The sequence below is a fragment of the Ovis aries genome, chromosome 13, assembly GCF_016772045.2.
Source record: "Ovis aries strain OAR_USU_Benz2616 breed Rambouillet chromosome 13, ARS-UI_Ramb_v3.0, whole genome shotgun sequence".
NCBI lineage: Eukaryota > Metazoa > Chordata > Mammalia > Artiodactyla > Bovidae > Ovis > Ovis aries.
In genome coordinates this window covers 17,164,560-17,187,578 of record NC_056066.1, presented here as the reverse complement: position 1 = coordinate 17,187,578, position 23,019 = coordinate 17,164,560, and the positions used below count along the sequence as shown (strand labels likewise).

Sequence of the window (23,019 nt, the reverse complement as noted above, 5' to 3'; positions counted from 1 at the left end):
ATAGCAAAAAAGAAAAAACAAAAAAACTAGAAACAACCTAAGAAAAAACAAAAAAACTAGAAACAACCTAAGTGGCCAATGATTAGTGTTTAAAATATTACTAGAATACCATGCAGTCAATAAAAGTAATCTAGATATTTACCAACAAGGAAAATGCATCAAATTAGAATTCAAACTGGGAAGTAGAACCACTGTGAGTTACAGAATAATTATAGAATTTTACCTTACACAATTATAGGACTAGCTAGGAAAGCTGTGAAGGTCCCAAAGGGAAGTAGGAAGATCAGAGAGTCATCAACGAGAGTCTATTTGAGACATCTGATACATTCAGCTACAAAAACGTGGCTGCAAAGGAAAGACTCCTGGGAAGATCTGGGAAGCTGCAGGTCTCCCACCAAGTGAGTGGGCCTGATGCATCTGTTAACCAAACCATCAGCAACCAGAAAAAAAGAGCTGGACGCAGAGCAAAGGAGATCAAGGTCTGGCTGGACCTCACCAACACCTCCACGTCTCTCATTGCATATCACCACAAAAACCTTCAGAGGTTTAGGGAGGGCTGCTTACACAAATTCTCTTTTGGCCAATTCTAGCCATACCCAGCTTCAGCTTAGGTAAACTGATACAGTACTAACTACCGTGGCACCCCCGGTCAATATGGTACACACTCACCTCTGTCATCATATTCAACTCCTGAATTAAAACAACAGCAAAATCATACTCCAGTGTAACATGATGCAACCATCCCTTATACAACTGAAAAGATGCTATCTCCTCAAAACAGAATATAAAGTCTATCTTCTCTTCGAGTAAAGTTCTTTCCTTTCCTAATTGAGTTGTACTTCCCCTTTGATATCTTGTGACTTAAATACTGAAATACAAGGTTAACCAGTAATGCAGAAGAATGGGAGGAAGAATTGGTTACTATATACACAAATATTAAGAAAGATATAGAACAATTCCTAACTACTAGTTTTCATTCTATAACTGGTCATGAGGTGACCAAAAGCAGCTAGCGTTTATCGTAATTTTCTTCTCCCACTATCCATCACAATTTTCTTTGCCCTCTGCAATCATCTCATCCGGTCACTATTCCTTGCCTGATGTGTCTGTGCTTAGTTGCTAAGTTGTGTCTGCATCTTTGCGACCCCATGGACTGCAGCCTGCCAGGCTCCTCTGTTCATGTAATTTTTCAGGCAAGAATATTGGGAGTGGGTTGCCATTCCCTTCTCCAGGGAATGTTTGAGACCCAGGGACATCCTGTGTCTCCTGCATTATAGGCAGATTCTTTACCTGCTGAGCCACTGGGGAAGGAAGCCCAGTGACTCAAACCTTCTTTACCATCAGCAGCCCTATTTGTATTGTGTTGCATTAGCTTTCCATTAACTTTTATAGTATAGGACTCGGGAGTGGTTAAGAGGCACTCCAGGGTCCTTGTGCATTCCAGACATACTCCTCTCCACCCCAACTGTGTAGTGAAGTGAAGTCGCTCAGTCGTGTCCAACTCTTTGCAACCCCATGGAGTGCAGCCTACCAGGCTCCTCTGTCCATGAGATTTTCCAGGCAATAGTACTGGAGTGGATTGCCATTTCCTTCTCCAGGGGATCTTCCCAACCCAGGGATCGAACCCAGGTCTCCCGCATTGTAGACAGATGCTTTATCATCTAAGCCACCAGGGAAGTCGTAGCAACCCAATTTCCACTGACGGTCAGGATCAATCACCAGTTGGGATCAATCAACCATAACCAATACAATAATCTCCTGCTTTGCCCATTAGTTTACTGGCACAAGGAAGGCAAAGTGGCCAGGTGTTCAATTTCCAGTTTAATAGAACCAATGCTGCACTTCCCAGTAAAAGCATTCCTCTTTGAGCTCAGAACTCTACACTGGCACGCCCAAGAGTTGAAGATAAAGAAAAATTTTTGCCAGCAGATCATTAGAGGTAAGTGAGAAAAGCTAACTTTATTTCCACCTCTTGAGCCCTAGACCTATGAATGCTGGCTACAGGAGAAAGCCCACCACACACCTGTGACTGATTCAGAGACGAGACCCCATCTCAGAGAACATTACATCAGCACTGCAAAGAACTGCCACCAGCAGGTACAGAGTCTTCAGAAGGACATCCCACTGTTTATCCATTCAGCTGCTTTGAGGTAATGGGGAATATGTAAGACCAGGGCTTCCGTGAACATGAGCCCAATGCCACATTTCACTTGCTGTAAAATCAACTGCCTGGTCAGAAGCAATGTGATACAAAATACCAAGACATAACTGAGGCATTCTGAAAGTCAATAAGGAGTTTGGGCAGAAACAGTGCAGGAAGGGAGAGCAAATACATGCCCAGAGCAAGCAGCTTTTTCAAGGAGAACAAAGTGTTGTCCTCTTGGTTATGGAAGTAGTCCAACGCAAACCACCTGCCACCAGGTATCTGGCTGGTCCCTCCAGAGGAATGGTGTCATCTTAGGGGGTCACAGTGGGGCCACTCTACCATTAACAAGGTGGTCATTCAGCAGTAGTGGGCTCCAGGCCAGTTGTGATGTGTCTGAGCACACACACCATCTCCATGCCTGCCACTGTGATGTCTTTTTCATCAGCCCTTTGGGCAAGGACTGAGGTAGATGGGGAAAGGCTGAAATCCAGACATGATATCCTGTCCACCTGATCATTAAGATCCTTCTCTGCTGAGGCTGCTCTTTGATGGGCATTCACAATGAACCCAAATATTACTTTGTGTCCATTTGGAAGTATGTCTGTATATCTACTCCCCATACTTCCAATTATGTTCCTTCCAAGCCCATAATCAATTAGCCAAACGATTAGTTACTGCCATGAACTGAGTGGGTCCCCATCTCTAACCATCTCTCTTTCCAGAGAGAATAAGGTGCGCTGCTCAAAGATGTACCAGTGAGCTGCAACAAGGATTTACCATACAGCACAGGGAACTATATTCAGCATCTTGCAATAATTAATAACCTATAATGGAAACTAATCTGAAAGAAAAAAATATACATATGCATATATAATCATTTTGCCATATACCTGAAACTAACACAACATCGTGAATCAACTACACATCAATTAAAACAAGAAGATCTGCCCACAGAGGGAATTTCCCTTCATCACTGCGCTCTGGGTCACGGCTGACTGTGGTTATAGGGCTACAGATGTCCATGCTGGCACCAGCATATCATGTAGAACCATTTGTAAACTAGACCTAAGTTGTTTTTTCCTCAGTTAACTGGGACTCCTCATGAGGCTGTAAGTGTGGCCTCAGAGTGAAGCAGCAAAGAAACCGGAGATTAAGTATACACCTTGTGGAGTATACATCACAAGAAAAGGTATATAAAATACTCAGTAATAAAATCAAGTTATAAAATGATTATGTACCTGCTTTTTTAAAAGAAATGGCATATGTAAAGCAATTATCCTTCAAAAAAAAATAAATAAATATAAAAAGAAAAAAAGAAATGGCATAGAGGGAGACCACTGCCTCCCAGCCTATGATTCTAGGAGTGAACAAAGAACAGTTTAAAAACGTCAGTGAATCCACTGAAGTGTTTCCTCCAAGATTTGAACACCATGTGAATTTTAATTAACCGGAAGGGAAAAAGGAATAGAGTGAGAAAGTTTTCTCCAGATAGTTGAGGAGAAATAGCTCCTCCAGATAGTTCATTTTTTACCAATGAAACAACTAAAGCTCTACATAAGGGATCTATAAATGGAGAAAAAAACAAACATTTAACACTCTTCCAAGTTATTCTTCATACAGGAACACATTCATCTCTTTAATTCATACTCAAATAAATGTGACTTTGTGAAGTAATTACTTTTGGAACACAATGCACCGTTCCACAAACTACGAGGTAAAGTGGCAGTTAATACCGCCACAGTCAGCACCACCCTTAATTAACTGAGTGGAGAAAACAAAGCGCTCCCGCTTTAAAACAAACAGACAAACAAAAATCAAGGTTCTATAAATGCCAACAAAAGTAACTTGTGCTACCACTGACTGGCTATTTCCCCACACCAGCTCACAAAACAGCCTCACAGAATCAGTATTGGCCGTCTCCATCCTAGACTGATTCACTAGAATCATCCTAGACCTGATTCACTGACCACATTTTCCAAACCGAAAAATCACAATGAGCATGACACAGTCTGACAAACTATATTTCCCCCTAATTTGTTCATCTATTATATAAAAGTGTAAGAATTACAGTGGTATTAAGAATCAGTTAACAAGTCTTACTGAGAGCAGCTAAATTTTGTTAATTATAGCTATTCCCCCAAAATAGTCACTTTTACAAGTATTCCAAAAAAAAGCCTGAGACATGGACAGAGGGATATTCTGTTCCCATCCATCAGTTATAAAACAGAAAGAGATAAAAGAAGGACACCTTATTAACAAAATACCACATACTGAATACAAACCAAATAAGTTAACCATTTAGAAATCTAAATACCAATTAAGGATATACAATAATATTAAAAAGAAAGGCATCTAACAAGATATGTACAAGATCTATATGAGGAAAATGACAAAACTCTGATGAAAGAAATAAAAAAAACTAAACAGAATCCATGGTCTTGCTTAAGACCTGATACTATCAAGACATCACTTCTCCCCACCTTGATCTACAGATTCAACAGATCAAAATCCGAGGAAGTTACTTTGTGAATATCGACAAAATGATTATGAAGTATATATGCAAAGATGATGCCAGACAGCTGACTATGATGTCCTTCATCACATCTACCTTCGACAATTTTGCATCCATCCTTGGACAAAAGGGACTGTGGGATCCAGAGAACAAATTGTAAAGCCCAGGTGTAGTACAAGATCAATGAGAGCTGTTTTAACACAGACTTGTACCCATGGTCTCAGCTGGATTTAAAACCGGCTCTATACCAGAGGCCACAGCTACAGCCCCAGTTACCTTTGGTTCTGACACCAGCACCAGATGTCAGGGGCACAGGAGGACTCTTACCCACTTGTAATCAGGTAATACAAATACAGACATCAGTCTCAGGCGTCAACCATGCACTGACCTGTGAACCAGCTCCAGTTCCTTGCAGCTGCAGTTCAGGAGCCCCTAGAGAACACTAATTTAGACCATCACTCAGAGATTAGAGAACCTCTGTGAAAGTCCAGGAGTCCCATGGAGAAGTTCCAGCCCACCACTAGAGCAAAAGAAACGTGAGATAAGATGCACTGGAAAGGGTAAGAAGAACAGTCTGATTTCACCCACTTCACACATCCCTCCAAGGCAGCACAGCTCAGTGCCAAGAGAGCCCTTCTCAACCAATGACTTCTCCACCACGTCAAATGAGAGCAGGTGAGGGAGCCCGTGGCTTCTCAGCTGTGGGACACACTGCCAAAGCCCATTTCTTTCTCGCCCCATCCAGAATTCTGAAGTGTGAACAGCACCTCTAGGAGGTGGTGAGTGGCTGGTACACAACAAAAGGGATGTGGATCCTACTGAGCATGTCAGAGACTCCACTAAGAAACCCGACCCACAAGCTTCTGAGAATGCTTTGCCCACAGTGTCCCGCGTGCCCAGCCTTCCATTTCCCCACCTCATAACTGGCTCAAGAAAGTGCTCCTGATAGTGGCAGAGTGAGCTTTCGCAAAAGATCAGTGAGCACGCACAGAGAGGCAGACTGAACCTGTGGCCTCGGAAAGACCATAAACTTGAGCCATAAGCACCACCCTCAGAAAAGCAAAAAAGGATGCCTGTTACTTTGCAGGATCAAAAGAATGCAAGCAAGCTTAAAAACTGTCACAAGGAGGAGCAAGATATTTACAGCAGGCATATCCTTAGAAGATCTATCAAAGCCTTGGAATTCCTAGCAGACGTGACAAGGTATTTCTCTCCTGCAGTCAATTAGTAAAGACTGAAAGAGCCTGACAGCTCTACTTCAAGTGTGAAGACAGCAACACAAGAATTCAAAGAATATGAAAATTCACGAAAAAAGGACACCATCTAAGGCTCACAATATTCCAGTAACCAATCCCAAGGACAAAGAGTTCTGTGATTTACCCAATAAAGAATTCAAAACAGTGTTTCAAGGAAACACAATGAGCTACAAGAAATCAGAAAGATCATTTAATGAAATCAGTAAACACATGAACAAAATTTAACAAAGAGATAAAAATCCTAATAAAGAAACAAGTTCTGTAGCTAAAAGATGCAGTCAATGAAATAAAAAATGCAACAGGCCATCACCAGCAGCATGGATCAAGTAGGAGAAAGAATCTGTGAAACAGGAGACAGAAACTTCAAACACTGGAGAAAAAAAAAGAATGAAAAAGAGTGAAAAATGGCTACATGATTTGGGGGATATGATTAAAAGAAACAATCTGTGAATTATTAGAGTCCCACAGGAAGAAGAGATGGAGAAGAGGGCATAAAGTATTTTTAAAGAAATAATAGCAAAGGACTCCCCAAATCTGGAGAGAGATTTGGACACTCAAGTTAATGGACCAAAGACCTTACAGACACGTCATCAAAGAAGAGACACAGATGGCAAATACACATAGGGAAAGATGCTCCACATCTTTAGGGGAATCCATACCAAAATGAGTTATCACTACACATCTATCAGAATGGCCAAAATCCAGAATATGGGCAGCACCAAATGCTAGTGAGGATACAGGGCAACTAAACTTTCACTCACTGATGACGTGAATGCAAAACTGCACAGTCACTAGAGGTGAAAACACAGGTATGTACAAAAACCAGTACACGAATGTTTATAGCAGCTTTTATTTATAACTGCCAAAACCTAGAAGCAACCCAGGTGTCCTTCATTGGGTGAACAGATAAACTGCGGTATAGCCACACAATGGAATACTATTCAAAGACAAAAAAAAAAAAAATGAGCTGTCAAACCATGAAAGGACACAGAGAGACCCTAAATGAGTATTAAGTGAAAGAAGCCAACCTGAAAAAGCTACAAATTGTAGGATTCCACCTATATAACAGTTGTTACAAAGTAAGCCTTAAGAGATGGTAAAAACATCATTTATTGCCAAGAGTCAGGAAAGAGGGAGAGATGAGTAAGTGAAGAACAAAAGATTTTCAAGGCAGTGAAACTACCCCGTACTATAGTATAACGGTGCGCGCATGTCATTCTACGTTTGCCAAAACCCGAAGAATGAAAAAAAAAAAGAATGTACAACACCAAGAGTGAACCCTAAACTATGTAAACAAACTCTAGACTCTGGGTGGTAACGATGTGTCCAGGTGGGTTCATCAACTGTAATAAATATACCATCGTGATAATTTGATACTGATGTTGATAACATGGGAGGCTGTAGGGGCAGACAGTATATGGAAATCTCTGTGCCCTCCATTCAATGTTGCTGTGAAGCTAAACTTGCTCTTAAAAAGTTTATTGGGGGAAAAAAGTGAAAGAGAAAAAAATAAATCCGTTCACCTCAGTATGTTAGCTCAAGCACAGTTCTGATGCATCAACAGTGTAACTAGTTCAGGCTGTGGAACAGAGCTCAACAAACCATGACCCTCAGGCCAAATACTTACCTTCCACAAACAAAGTTTTATGAGAACACCTTCACACCTATTAATTTACATGCATCTATGGTTTTCTTACTACAGTGACAGAGCTGAGTTGTGACAGATCCCTTGGCCTGCAATGCCTAAAATACTGATATTACCTGGCCCTCTGGGAAAACACTGACCACTCTTGCTCTGGAACAGTGATTTCCAACCTGAAGTGGATACTGACATCCCCAGGGAGCTTTTAAAAAAAATTCCAGAGCCCTAGACCCAACCTAATCCCTACGTTCCCTCTAAAAAGATTACAATTGGCCTAGGGGTAGGACCATTAGCTATTAAGACAGGAAAATATACAAGATAAAAATCAGGATACCCAATAATACAGAAGATAAAGGCAGGACCCTAATACACAGATCACAGAGACCACAGAGAACTACATGATAAACTGGAGCCATAAGTCTGGCTCTGATCTCCACAAGTCTGCAGAGAAACAAGATCACTACATGATTTACAGTATTCGTGAGGTCAAAACATTTTGGTGAAACTAAATTTTTTTCCTAAGACTTCAGCCTGACTGTAAAAGGAAAGCTTTATTATAATTTTTCTCTGTGATGTAAACATATCATTTATTCCTCTCACCTTACACACCCTACCTCTTAGCCCAAAAAACAAACAAAAATCCTGAGAGTGGCAGGGTTTCATACAGACAGTACCATGCTCCCTGCCTGCCTTTCTTCTCTTTTTGGCGGGCAGTTGGAGTGTGGTAGGGTGGAGAGTGAGGCAGGAGGAGTAGGGAGAGTACGGATGAGTGTGAAAGAAATGCACCACTAAACTGGAGATAAGGTGGCTCTATATTCCACATTATTAAATACAAATAATAAGCCCACTAATGCAAGGAGTCCCCAAGTTATGACATATGGTTGATACAAAAGTGATTTATTCAGACCTATAATTCATCTCTGCTGCATTTACCCATTTTTGAATGACATCTGTTGATTATACCAAATGTGTCCACACAAAAGAACAGAGTATATATCAGGACAAAGCAAAAGCACAATTTCACCTTAGCAATGTTACCTTACATTTAAAATGTGGTTTCTCTGTTTTCCAAGGTGGGAAACACTACACTGGTTTTCTACAGTTTAAGGACAGTAGTTGAGGGATATTTTTGACCAAGCCTTCATCTACCCCACTACCCTTCCTGGCAACTGACACTAGCAAAATCAAACAACTTTCAGCTCTTTCAAACGTGCCCTGGTGCGCATTCTGTACTTACCACCTAGACCCCTCGCTTGTCAACCTCCCCTTCCGTGTTACTCATGACTCAGACAAACTCACGCTATGAGGCATTCAAACTTCCCTGAAACCCCCAAACACTGCTCTGTTCCTCAAAATTCTCTCTCCAAGATCCTTTCTAAAAGGGACAGTTCTCAATCCACGTGTAAGTCGCACATATTTTGAAGATACACACACACACACACACACACACACACACAAGATTCTAAGTGTCTAAAAATGCAGCAATCTATAACACAGGAGATTATGACAGAACATCAGTTAACATCAGAAGGAGAAACTTGCCCCTCGCCCCCTGACCCAACAGTACACAGCCAGGGAGAACTCAGGGTCCCTCCCATTCCTCTCTCCTGCTCCCCTGCTGCCCACGCTGCCAGCTAACATCAAGCCATATTCCTATTCTCCAACCCACTGCTCTGCCAATCAATTCAACTGTGGAGGAGTAAAAGCTGGAGTGTGGTGGAACCAACTGTGTACTAACAGCTGAAAAAGAGAAGGTCTATAGATTCACTTCTGTGACTGCAAATTACTTTCTGTGGGCGTACTAGCTTTATGCTGGAGAAGAACGGTTCCAGGTAAAATAAGTCATCTCTGAGTTCTCCCTTTCCTATCAATCGTATCCCCTTTACCAGGCTTCCTGATTCTTCTGGCACCTATTCCGTCCTTTTCTCTCTTAACTACAGCTATCTCAATTCAAGAAATACCCTTTATGTGTGGACAGATGCAACCGTCCTCTACCTGGTCACTCTGCATCCTCATCCTCTGAGCAAAAAGTGGAAGGATACAAAACAAACTGACAGCGGTGGGGAGGAGGGGGTGAGCAGGCAAATGGGAAGAAGGAAGGAAGGGGAACTTTCGGTTCTGCTTCGACTACAACTGAATTATCAGAATCTTTTACAGGAATCTTTTCTTACCTAGATGCTTCTTAAAAAAAAAAAATGCTGCCTGACATTTGTTCTTTGCATAAGCAAAATTCTACTGAATGCCAAAACTAAAATCAAAAACCTTTCAAAAGCAACAATTTTCTTCCATACAGAATGTTTCCTCTTCCCTAAATTTAAGGCTTTATAAGCTATGGTTCAATGATTTTTCACATAACTATACTACATATAATACTGACATCAAAACACCTAGCGAAGAGTCTTTTACAGAGTATGCAATTATTAACTATTTGTTGAGCATGAAACAACTATTTGTTGAGTTATTTTTAATACAGCTCTACAGCCTCAAACACTCTTCCTTCTAGCAAAGAAAAATAAGTAGTCACAGCCTATCATAACGATTCCAGGCACTAGAAAGTTCAGATAATTCACCACCACTCACTACCATCACGCAAGACCAGCCTCCCCCCATCTCCTCTCGAGCTCCTTCCAATCCATACGTATTCCAGCCTCCTTCCAATCTGTTCTCCACTCTAAACAAGAGTCATCTTTAAAAAGTAAAAATGATAATGTCATCCCATTGCTTAAAATTCTCAATGTCTTCTTATCAGCTTCAGAAAAAAAAGACCAACACCCTTAAGACAGCCTATAAAACCTTAATGATCTGGTCCTCACCTAACTCCTCTCAGATCACTGTCCTCTCTCTGCTCACTATACTCTAGAGCACAAGGGTTTATAGTAATAACTCATTCAAAATCATCCTGCTTTCCCTCACCTTTGGGCCTGCACATATAATGCTCCTGGATCCCTCTGGCAGGGACAGCACTGTTCCTTCCCTCACAGCTTCTTGGTTAACTATCAATATGGTCACCCTTCAGATCTCCATCCCAGCGTTACTTCCTTGGTTTGCCAGGCTAGGTGGAGCCACCTGACAGGACACTCTCAAGTCAACATGTGTTACCGCAGATAAAATTTATTACAGTATGTGATTTGATTAGTGAGGGAGGCGGAGATTATATCTGATTCACAAAATACACTCAGGGCACAACAGGCAGTCAAAAACTGCTGAATAAGTGAATAGGGGACAAATTAATATATTCTGTAATACAATGAAGTACATTACATATAATTATGCATCTTTCATTTTACTGGGCATTCCTATGGTTCCAAACTTAGAAACTTGTAAAAATCTGCCTGTGTGCTTTAGGATTTTTATAGCATTCTCTGATTATTCGGAAAGAATGGGAGTATCACCAGTCTGTCTCCATAAGCAAGCTCTGAATATGATTAATTATTAATTGTAATGAAACATGGAGCTGAAAACAAAAAGATTTCTCAACCTTTATGAAAGAGAAATGGATTAATCCAAAGTGTTTTTTTTTAAAGTATAAAAAAAACCTAAGAGGAAAAAAACAGAGAAAGAGCTGAAACAAAACAAAAAGCCAGTCATTGTTGTTTTACTTTTTCTCCCACTTCAGTTGGGTTTCCTTTTTTAAGACATAAATAAATCAGTACAGAAAAGGGACATATGCACCATAGGTGATATCAACAACAGCTTACTTCAAACCTAATTTGGAAGGAACATACTCAAATTAGAAAAAAATTAAATGATTACTATAAACAATTTAAGACCAGTGTTTCATATTACTCCATAAAAAGCATATAATATAAACAACCTCCTATTAATCAAATAAATTTATTCGAACAAATTACCAAACTTTTAGCATGGGTAAGATTTGGAGGAAACAGATATATGAAACTAAAACTATTTGGAAATTACTGCTGAAAGGTAAAATATACAGAGGAAAACTAACACCCAGAATATAAGAAACTATCAAAAATGATTAACATAGAATATGGCTGTATTAACAGAATTCCTGCAGAAGGAACTTTAAAGTTTTTATGAGGTACTGCACAAGCTTTAAGTCAGAGATGTCCACTACAGACAGGGCTATACAGTGATATTTAAAATTCAGACTCCCAGCATTACCTTAAATGGAAGATGTTAAGCCTACTAAACCAACTATTCATATCAGTTTCTCCAAGTGTGATCTGCAGGCTACTGAGGATCCCTCACACCTTTTCAGGAGATTCACAAGGTCAAAACTATTGTTTTCATAGTAATACTAACGCTATTTGCCTTTTCTTCTGACAAGATGTCTTTCAATATTCTGTGTGACAAAAGGAAAAATACTTTAAAATAATTCTGCTGCATTCTAAGTATAATAGGAAAAAGCACTTGTGCAAGCTAAATAAGTCATTTTTCCATGGAACTTCAAAAAACAACTTCAAAAACTACGTGTTACCTCAAAAAACAACTGACAAACTACGGTTAATCAGACTGGACATTTGGAAGACATCCTCCTTAAAGTGAATGAAGTAAGCCTATCATTTCAAGGAAAATTTTTGTTTGTTTTGTTCAGCAATATTTGTTGCCAACAGGAAAATCCGAGCTTTCAAGTAAACAATAGAATTTTGGAAACCTTTAATCCACCAATGTGAGCTTGGAAGCTTTTCAATACTTAAGACTCATGAAGATCTGCAGTGATATTAATGTGATTTTTTTTTTAATATCCTGTAATGCAATGGGTCAACATTCAGAAGGATCCACATAACTAAATGAACAAATATTTTCCATCCAAATGACCCATGCAATAATTTTTAATGTACTGGAGTATAAAATGTTGACACTGTTTCAGAGTCCACACTGCAACAAACCGTTAAGAACTACTATCTGAGTTTCGATACAATATCAAACAAAATTACCCATAGTTATACATGGACTACTAAAATACTTCTCTCTTTCAAACTACATAACTGTATGAAGCCAGATTTTTCCCATATACTTCAACCAAAATAAAGTATCACAATAGGCTGAATGTGGAAGTAGGTACGAGAATTTAGTTGTCTTCCAGCCACACACTAAAGAGATTTGAAGTCATAAAACTATGCCACTCTTTTCAAACTTTTGTTTTGGAAACCTATGGATATTTTTCAAAAAATTACTATTTATATTATTTATGTTAAAACCCATTCTGTTATTTTAAACAAATTAATAAATGTTTTAAATTTCTCCATTTTAATTTTTGATACAGTACATACTGATAAATATAACCCATCTAAAAAACGTTCTCTAGAGTCCTTGGCTTTTTTTAGGAGTATAAAGGAGTCCTGAGACCTTTACATTTCGGTACGGTTGATCTATACTGTGAAGAGATAAAGACAAAGATGTTCTAATTTAATACAATCTCATTTATATTTTCTCTCTTCAGTAAGACTGAACTTATTTATTCAATGTCTTGCTATCTTAGTTATGACAAAGTAAACATTTCAACATACAAAACAGAAGGAATAAGTGGAAGTAAATTGGAGGGTTTTTTAGAGGAAACTGAAGAAATAACTCAAAAACAAACGAATAAAAAGCACTGGAATTACAAGACTAAAAAGTCAGAAGCAAACTAATAAAAACCATCAGAACTGCAATTGGACATAATCTAGTTTGAACGTGTCCTTTTACAGAAGATAAGAGTTAGAAGGAAATGGCAATCCACTCCAGTATTCTTGCCTGGGAAATCCCATGGACAGAGGAGCCTAGTGGGTTGCAAAGAGTCAGTCCATGGGGTTGCAAAGAGTCAGACACAACTTAGTGACTAAAGACCAACAACAGAAGAGTTAAAGGCTGGTTAAAATACAACTAATTCGTGATAGAGTGAGGATGAAAACTAACCTTCCAGACTCCTTGAACAGTCCATGTAAACTTTCCAGAGCTTATATACCAGGCAATGGGCAGGCACTGGAGATATGGGAATGAACAAGACAAACCTGGTAAACCTGCTTTCTTGGAGATTGGCATTGTGTCAAACAGATGTAATGAGTACACAGAGGAAACACATTGGATTCTATGGGAGCACGGAACGGAGTATAAACTGAGCTCGCAGGGAAGAGGTCTCTACGAAAGTAACCTCATTACTGTCATCTACCAACATCCTCATCACTCCCTCTTTTGCTAAGGACTCACTAATTCATCACCATTCCTATCATTATTCTTAGTGATGTCAACATTCACTCAGATAATCCACCCCAAACCCTGGCCTCTCAGTCTCCAGACTTCCTGAACTAAAACATTTTTTTCTTCATCACTGTCAAAACACCTCATGGTCATCACCAGTATTTACACCATTTTCAAAAATCTAGATTTTTAAAAAATCCTGTAGTCTGAACATCCAATTTCTTCTTCTATCTCTGCAGTTCACTTGCTCTAGCACCTCAATTTCAACAATCCTTAGATTTCACAGGACTTCCCGTTCACTAATCGTCCTGGTTTTTCACTATCTACTTCACAACTAAGACGTGCTCCAAGTAGAAAATACACATCAAATTCCAAAGACTTGGTACTTTAAAAAGAATGAAAATATCTCATTAACAAACTGTGTTGATTACTTACTGAAATAATTGTATTTTGGATGCACTGAATAAATACAATGTTATTAAAATTAATTTGAACCTATTTCTTTATACTTTAATATGGCTATCATAAAAATTTTAAATTAGGTATGTGGCTCACATTATAGTTCTCTGAGGCAGTGGTAATCTATTCTGTGATGACTCCTAAATGTGGATCTCTAACTCTGACTCCTCCTCAAACTCCAGAAGGACTATCTACCTAGCCTGTCTACTTCACTGTCAAATCCGATGCGGACTGAACACACATCCACAAAGAGCACCCCTGACAGCCCCCACCCATGTGCAGCCACCCACTGACACAGGCAGGAAAGCAATTCCGGCTAGGAGCCACCCTGCAAGCCCTCCTTCCCTCATACTGCACAGTCAATCCATCAGGAAGCCCTGCTCAGCGCTGCCTTAAAAATGGCCAACCTCTCCCCTGAATTCCTCACCCCATAGCAAAGTACAAGCAATTCTCATTCTTTGCCCGGACTAGTGTAATAATACCCTTCCTCCTGGAAACTTTGCTCTTGCTTTCCCTTCAGTATGTTTTCCACTCAGTAGCCTGAATGATTCTTTCAAAAAGTAAATTTAAGTACTGCAATGATAATCCCATCACTCCTGGAATAAAATCCAACTGCTTTTCAAGGCCTACATGTGATCTGACCCCTGACAATCTCTCTGACCTCTCCCACCAGTCTCCTTCTCACCACCCTGTACACATAACCCTTAGAAAGATTTTTCCCATCTCAGAGCGTCTGAACTTGCCTTTTTCCTAGATCCTCACGGGGAAGATGCCCTATCCTCCAGGTCTCATTTCAAAGGTCACCTCCAGAGAGCATCACTTCCTCCTGCCCAATACCAGGTTTCTGCATCCTGTCACCCTATTTAACTTTCCAAACAGCACTTCTCTCTATGTGAAAGTCTTTGTTTTATGTTTTTTTGGGGGGCGGGGGGAAGAGGGGGAATGCTCTGTCCCCTCCCCTCTATAATGAAAACTTTCTAAGGGTAGGAACTTGGCCTCACTTACTATTTCATCTGTGGTACCTGGAAGGTACTCAAAAGATTTTGATCAAATGAAGAATGATAAATGAATGCACCTAAACTACAAGGCCTGACACATAAGTGACATTTAGACCAAGAGGAACAAGTTTTCTAGTTAGAGAACACCATTTGCAAAGGTAGAGAAGAATGAAATTTCAAACAACTGAAAGGGCGTTATGACTGGTAAGACAGAGCAATAGGATGAATGTAGCAAGACTAGAAAGACAGGAGCTATATCATAAATGGCCTGATAGGCCTCACTGAGAGACTGCATATTTATGAAGAATCACTGACTAACTTTTAAGCAGGGGAGTGACATGATCAGATTTCCATTTTGAAAGTGCCAGTCAAGCCACAGTGTGAATAATGGGGATGTGATCAGAGGGGATATGTGGTAATGTAAAGACAGCAGCTAGAGCAGTTGTCTAAGCTTTACACTAGGGTAGTACAATAGAGAAAGAAAAGACTAATTTAAAGAGATATTTAACAGGAAGAATCAACAGGACGTGGTACAGATTGATCAGTGGCGGCAGTTGGGTAAGGAGGTGCCAGGGAGGCATAATGGAGGCGCCAAGAGATGAATAAACAGAATGTGGCATAATATACATACACCAGAGCATCACTCAGCCATGAAAAGGAACACAGTACGAACACATGCTACCAAGTGAATGGACCAAGCTTGAAAATATTACTCCTAATACAAGTCAAAGAGACACAAAAGGCCACATATTGTATAATTCTGTTCATATGGAATACATAGAATAAGTAAATTAATAGACACAAGGCAAACTGGTGGATCCCAAGTGCTGGGGGCAGGGTGGTTGAGATGGGGACAAAACTGCTTAACAGTCTCAGGCTTTTCTGAGGAGCAGTGAAAATGTTTTAGAATACATCAAGGCAGTGGCTGCATAACACTGAGTGTACTAAATACCACTGACCTGTATACTTTAAAATTGCTGGTTTTATACTATATGATTTATAGCTCAATTTCTAAAACTGCATTATGAAGCAAATAATATAGCTATATTCTAATCAATCTATGGCAGAAGTTACTAACAAAACTGGTTGTAAATTTTAAATATATTAAAAATTTTAAAGCTCTCTACTCCTTACTGTCATAAATAAATTATAGTACCATTCATTATCTTTTCCCCCACATATAGCAGTTGTGCAGTAGATTTAGTAAGACTTTTATCTTGTAGAGATACATACTAAAATATTTATGGATGCGATGATATGTCAAGGATGGACTTTACCAGAACAGTAAAGAGACAGGAGAAGATGATAGATGGCCATGAGCTGGCAATCATTAAAGCCAGATGATGAACATGTGGGGTATCATTATAATATTATTTTTTAGTACATTTGAAATTCTCCATGAGTTATGTTTGGGAACGCATGTAAGAATTAAAGATATTAAAATTTAAAAAAATTTTTAAAAAAAATGAGTTTTAATTACTATGCTAAAAATTAGTAAAATAAGACTTCGGGGCTTCCCCGGTAGCTCAGTGATAATGACTCCACCTGCCAACGCAGGAGATGTGAGTTTGAACCCCGATTCAGGAAGATCCCACACGCCATGGAGCAACTAAGCCTACGCACCAAACACACATAACGCTCCTTAGGATGCTTTGATTTTCGGTTTTTTCCACAGATACTAGTTCACTACCAACTATATCTCAGAAAATTTCATTTTGTAAATGAAGAAAACTGGTAAATTAGTTAAGTGTACCTATTTGGGTACTTTAAAAACCTTTTCAAGTCTCCTTTCTATGGAATTAAAGTATGTGTCAGCTATTTGCTTTAAAAACAACATGCAGTAATCACCATTTTCCAAATGCCTTATCTTAATTTTGTACTTTAAAAAGAGTCCCTTATTTTTAGCATGATGTCTTACTAAATAAGTAGTAAGGTCTAAAAAGTTTTTAGTTCCAGGGCTTGACTATTACTCTTCAAAAACCAAGCCATAACTTCCGTAAAAGTTATAATCAACACTAAAGGGCATTAGAAGAAATACACAGCTCCCCCCAAGTTCAAACTTTTCAAATGCTCCCAAATTAGCTTTTAACTATGACTTTTACCTTATTTTCTGTACTACCACTATTTTCATGGAATTACAGTCTATGTCTCTACTAATATTTGACTCAACCTCTTGTCCCAATATTAGCATCTTCCTCTCTGGCTAATACATTCTTGTCTCCTAACTCACAAATGTCTAATTCCTAGAATATAATTTAACCTAAGATAAACAGAGTTATCTATCCTAAACAGCCCTAGAGGGACTTCCCCAGCCAACCAGTGCTTAAGACTATGCTTCCACTGCAGATCCCTCTTCAGGGAACTAAGATCCTATATGTCAACAAATAAATAAATAGCACTGATCAGAACTCAAATGCCCCAAACATCTCTTTTCTACTTTAAGGAGTATTAGCATTCACCACCTATCAGAACCAACTGGGGAAAGCAGACACACAGAACAGGAATTAGAAAAGTGTTCTTATTTGAAGGGATTATTTCAACAATCTTAAAAAAAAAAAAAAAAAACCACTTAGTGGTACTGTAGTTACAAAATGAAAAAAAGATGTTTGTTTTAATACAAACATTCAAATGATATACAGCCCTAAAGAATATTCAGTACTCTTGAGAGCATCAGTAAGAACTGGTACAAAACTCCACTCTTATGAACGGACTTTCATTAAGACCTAACGTGCAAGGTCAGATTCTGCCTGTTTAATGGCAGCACTGTGTTAGTTGCTCGGTCATGTCCAACTCCTTGCGACTTCATGGACTTCTCCGTCCACCGGATTCTCAAAGCAAGAATACCGGAGTGGGTTGCCGTTAATGTTCAATGAATGTTTTGACACGATATGGGTCAATCTAACGATTAACTGAGGAACCTCCATAAAATTATCTAAAATTCCATTCTCTTTATTGAGATATAACACTACTAGTTTCAGGTGTACAATAATTCACTATTATTTGTATATACTGCAAAATGATCACCACAGTAAGTCCAGTTAACCATCACCACACAAATTTACAATTTTTCTTTCTTATACCAAGAACTTTAAAGATTTACACTCCTAGCAATTACACAATATTAACTAGAATCACCATGTTGTGCATTACTAAACCTTGTTTAACTCATGTATTATAGATTTCCAAACTACATCTCCAATTTCTCTAATTTTTCAAATAACTGTTTTACTCAAACTTTCACGTGCAATTAAGATTTCTACCATTTCTAACCTGTCCTCATCTCTGCAATCATTCTGACTGTCTTTGCCTGAACACAATTTGTGTGGAAATCAGAACTACTCCAAATATTTCAAGAAGTTTTTTGTTTTGTTAACGTCTACTAATTTTCCTAAAAATTTCCTTATCACAGTTGCAAAGCTGATTCAGAAGAGGAAAAGGCAAAAACACACAAGTAAGGAAAAGGGACCAGTGAGCTCAGTGAAAAACTAGCCTACAACTCCTATAATTCAATACTTCAAGTGCCAGAGCTACTATATTTTGTGATTCAGGCAAGTTCCCAAGTTACAAACATACCTGTTCTTATAGTACAACTTGGAACTCAGAGGAAACAGTAAAATAGTTGTGAGGATCCCAGACACAACTCACAAGAATCTGTTTATTTCATGACATTTCTGGACTCATTCACATCTGTAGACAGTGTGATGTGGATAGAGTACGGCTTTTAGAGCCTGTTAGAGTTACAGAGAAATCCTGACTGCCAATCCCTAACTGTATGATAAAATAAAAATTGACTTATGTTTTCCGAGTCCTAATTTCTTCATCTGTAAGAGAATACTGTCTATCACGGAGTTTTTGCAAGGATTAAAGATAATACAAATCTACCAGCAAACACTGTGACAGAGTAGGCACTCAATAAGCAGAAGCAGGTGTCTTACTCTTCCCTTTTCTATTACCCTCTTCATACATTCTTTTTATCCACTTAGGATGCAGAATCAGAAAATCTGGGTTTGATTCCAGGCGCTATCTCATACATGATATGGAACTTTAGGCTAGGTATTCAATGTCTCAGAACCTCAGATTGCTCATTTGTTTGAAAAAGAAAGGGAAGGAGAAAGAAAAAGATCATAGAATTACTGTAATACCTAAGAGACATCACTTTATAAACTGGAACAAACTATAGAGTACCAAAAGAGTCAATTTTTACCTACTCCAAAGTGCTCCCACTCAAAAAATTACCTGCCTTCCAAGATTATGAGTCTAATGAGCAAATGAATACAAACATCACAGGTACAGGAAATCAAGCTAAAGTAAGCAGCTCACTGATGGTATCCCCTCATCCTCCCAGACTTCAGGATATACTTGTTGACCCAAAAGCCCCTATGGGGGGGATTCCAGAGGAAAAAATTAAAAAGTTAAGAGGTAAGGAAGACTTTTCTGTCCTTACTCAACCTATGCTGAGAGATCTTTCGTGAGCAGTTTCTGCTCCTTTTCACTTGTATCTCCTTCCTACTCCCCCAGAGTCCCTATGATAAAGGCAGTATGGACCCTGAAGTGGAGTGCAGAGAACTGGCCAGAACAAATGAATTCGAGTTGAACAGTGACTGTCCTTGACATAACCACCAGAAAATTCAAACTAAGGTAGCAAAGGCAAAGATTTTTCTTTATGTCTAAACAAAATACACTTTCTATTTTGAATACTACTGTCCCCTAAGAAATTCAAAAGCCCTGTCCTTTTTAAAAGATAGTGAACTCTTCTGAGGAGTTTTGCTATTAATAATAAAATTTAATAAAGTCAACAGGATCAAAAGAGCTAACAAAGTGCTCAAGGACTCAACTGCACTACAGCCAAAAGAACTTGCCTGCTAAACACCTTACCAGAACTGTACTTCCAAAGTGTAGGAAAGAAACAAAATCAAAACTAAATTCTCAGGATAAAAATCATTCAGGCAATAACTTAACTCACCTTGGGTATAAAAAAATTCTCAAAACACAAATGACCATATACTTTCTCCAAGTGAAACTGTGTTTACACAGGGTGTTGGCCATCACCCAATCAGTCACAGAAGGGATACAGAGGGATCTCAAAAGACATCCAAACGGGTATTTCCAGTACTATTTGTCCCCTCTCCGCAGCACCACGGCAGACCACAAAATCAGCTACCACCACATCAGCTTCCACAAAGTGCATGTCATCTCTGGAGCCTGTCTGAGCCTCCTGGGAAAGCAGCTAGTGACCATCTTCATGAGACCAAAGCTACAAAGATAAACACTGCTGCCTGTGAATTTCATTCTTTCCCTCTCCCCGCAAGTACTTATGAGTATCCCACTTGTGTTGAGGATCACCAAAACACAACAACTTGGGGCCAGTGACAGTGCATCTTAGCACCACGGTACTAACATGCTTAAAAGACTACAAGAGAAACAGAATGATTTATTTACAGATCTAATGAAATTTTACAGTGCTTCAAAATCACATGATGGTAGCAAGAAGGGAAAAGAAAAGGGGTCAAGGAAGAAAAAAAAAAACAAAAAAACAGCACACAACTACCTGAAAAAGAAACAGTCAACAGACAAGTTAAAACACGTTTGCAGTGGCCAACACGTAGCAGTTACCACACCATATATTTGTCAGATTTCCCAACATGCAAAACAGAAAGAAACCAGCCCTTTATGAAGCGCCTGTCTGCTGACTTCTACAAAGAAATGACTTCTCTAGAACTTGGGTAATGTAACTTCCTGTGCTCTTCCTTTGGCTTTCAAAATCTTTAACACCTGCAGCAAACTGAGATTCACCTCAATTTTCAACTTCTTCATGTGAAGCTGAATAAAATGTGTTTATTTTCAATATCGATTAAACGTAAGATAGCGTTTCCATTTGAAAACTATATTCACATTCCTATTAGATTTAAGAATATTTTCTTAAAAGCCAATTATAAAGTTTGCAAAAACAAGTAATACAGTAGTTGTGGCAAGCACTCAACAAGTTTATCAGTGGAAGTTTTAAAATAAAAGCCTGAAAAAATGTATGAGATGAATTCCTAGTAGTGCTACTGAAAATACAATGTTACTAATATGGGAATTGAGAAATATTCAAAATATTCTGAAAACAGTATCTCCTTCTAAAAATAAAGAGGAAAAGTATTTGCCAACACAGAGACGATTGGTTCTTAAAAATGATAATCTACATGGGATGAATTTCTATAAATACTTTTGTTCTCAACTGCAATAACCCCAGCCTTCCAAAGCACGTTTTGGTCATGCCTTTCCACTAACAAGCGAGTTTTTCGTGCCATTATATTGATACAAAGGACTCTGCTACTTTTATTTGCTTCTACTGCGAACTGTTCAGTTTACGCAGCTAAAGATCTACAAATTAAAACTATCACACAACATAATTCACTTTCAAACATTAAAAGCAACCAACCCACCCCTGTCATAGAAAAGTGACAAGAATTTTCTAATAAATTTACAGTAACATATTTGTCGTAACAGTTCTAGTTCGGAGATTCATTCTATACATGTACTTAGGATGGAAAGAGACAAACCTCAGGAAAAAAAAAGCAACCGGCGATTATACCGTTCTATTTTTACTTAAGAAGCCACCAGTTCAAGAACTTTTAGGGAAGAGAGAATATCCAAGCCATTTTTCCAAGTAGTTAAGGATAATTTGTGTTTTACACTAACGACAGCCCTAACAATCTCTAGCATATATTGTGGTGGGGGCGGAAGTGAAATTGATGAGAGGGGGAAAAAAACCGACTTGAAAACCACCAGGCAGGCAGATTTACAAACCTTCAATTAAAGGGAATTCGGAGGTTAACTTGTCTACGCCCTCCCTCGCTCCCCACCCGCTTCCTCCTCTCCTCGGGGAGGTCTATGTGATGTGACTCATGACCAATTTTTTAAAAAAATAAATAAAAGACACACCCTCTGGGCTGAAACTGACATAATCGCCCCCACCCCACCCTCCCCCGATGCACCCCCGTTTCCCCTCCGGCTCCTGCCTCTCCTCGTCCCGGCCCTCGGCTCTCCGCTCAGTCGGCCGCTCCGAGACCCTCGGCTGGCGGCGGGGGACTCCGGGACGGAAGCCCAGCGGGTGGAAGGCGGCTGGAGAGCAGCGCGGTCCTGGGGGCCGAGCCCGCGCAGGAGGAGGAGGGCAGCGGGGCGCCGGGCTGCGGCGGCCGCGGCTCCGGGATCCCTCGCCCATTTTCTCTCTCGGCTTCTTGGGGTTTCAACCACCACAGCCACTTCCTGTATCACAGCCCGACTTTCCCGAAGCCGGCCGCTCGCTATCTACCCCGGCTGAGCTTGGGGTTGGGTTTAGGCTTTGGGGTTGCCGGTGGGGTTAGGCAGTTCCCCACCCCGCCCAGTGGGCTGGTCACTCGGCCGGCCGGTGGCGGGTCCTCGGCCCGGCCGGCAGCGCCCGCCCGTCCGCCCGCCCGCGCGGCTCACCTGTATGTAGTTGTTTTCACAGTAGTCCGCTACCCGGGTCAGGTTCTGGTAACTCTCAATCAGCGCTCTCTTGCCGGACGGGATTTCCTCCTCTAGTAACATCTGCAGCTCTGCCATTTTCCACCCCTCCGCATCGCTTCCTCTCGCGTTAAAGAGACAGAGGCAACAGCAAGGTCCGCGGAGGCTCCCAGCACCTCACAGCCCGGATACAAGCCGCCTGCCCGCCCTCCCGCCTGGTATTGTGGGACAGCACCTCCTCCTCTTCCTCCTCACTTTCTCCACCCGCCTCCACCCACTTCGCGCAGGCGCCATAAGCTCGTTCTCTCGCGAGCTTTCCTGCCTTTCCCTCCCTCTTCCCCGGACCATGGGATTTCCACCCCCAACACACACACTTTGGCATGGCCTTC

The 23,019-nt window shown here is 40.0% G+C and overlaps 1 protein-coding gene across 14 annotated transcripts in view; it reads right to left on the bottom strand.

The window, feature by feature from the left end:
* ABI1 (abl interactor 1) overlaps window positions 1-22,768 on the bottom strand; it is an 86,063-nt gene extending 63,295 nt beyond the window's left edge. For all 14 annotated transcript variants that reach the window (XM_004014201.5, XM_004014204.5, XM_004014203.5 and 11 more), the window contains exon 1: window positions 22,613-22,768. In XM_004014201.5, coding sequence (XP_004014250.1) covers window positions 22,613-22,729 — 117 coding nt within the window. In that variant the 5' untranslated portion in view covers window positions 22,730-22,768. The remainder of the gene's footprint in view (window positions 1-22,612) is intronic.
* Between the last annotated feature and the right edge of the window lie 251 nt (window positions 22,769-23,019).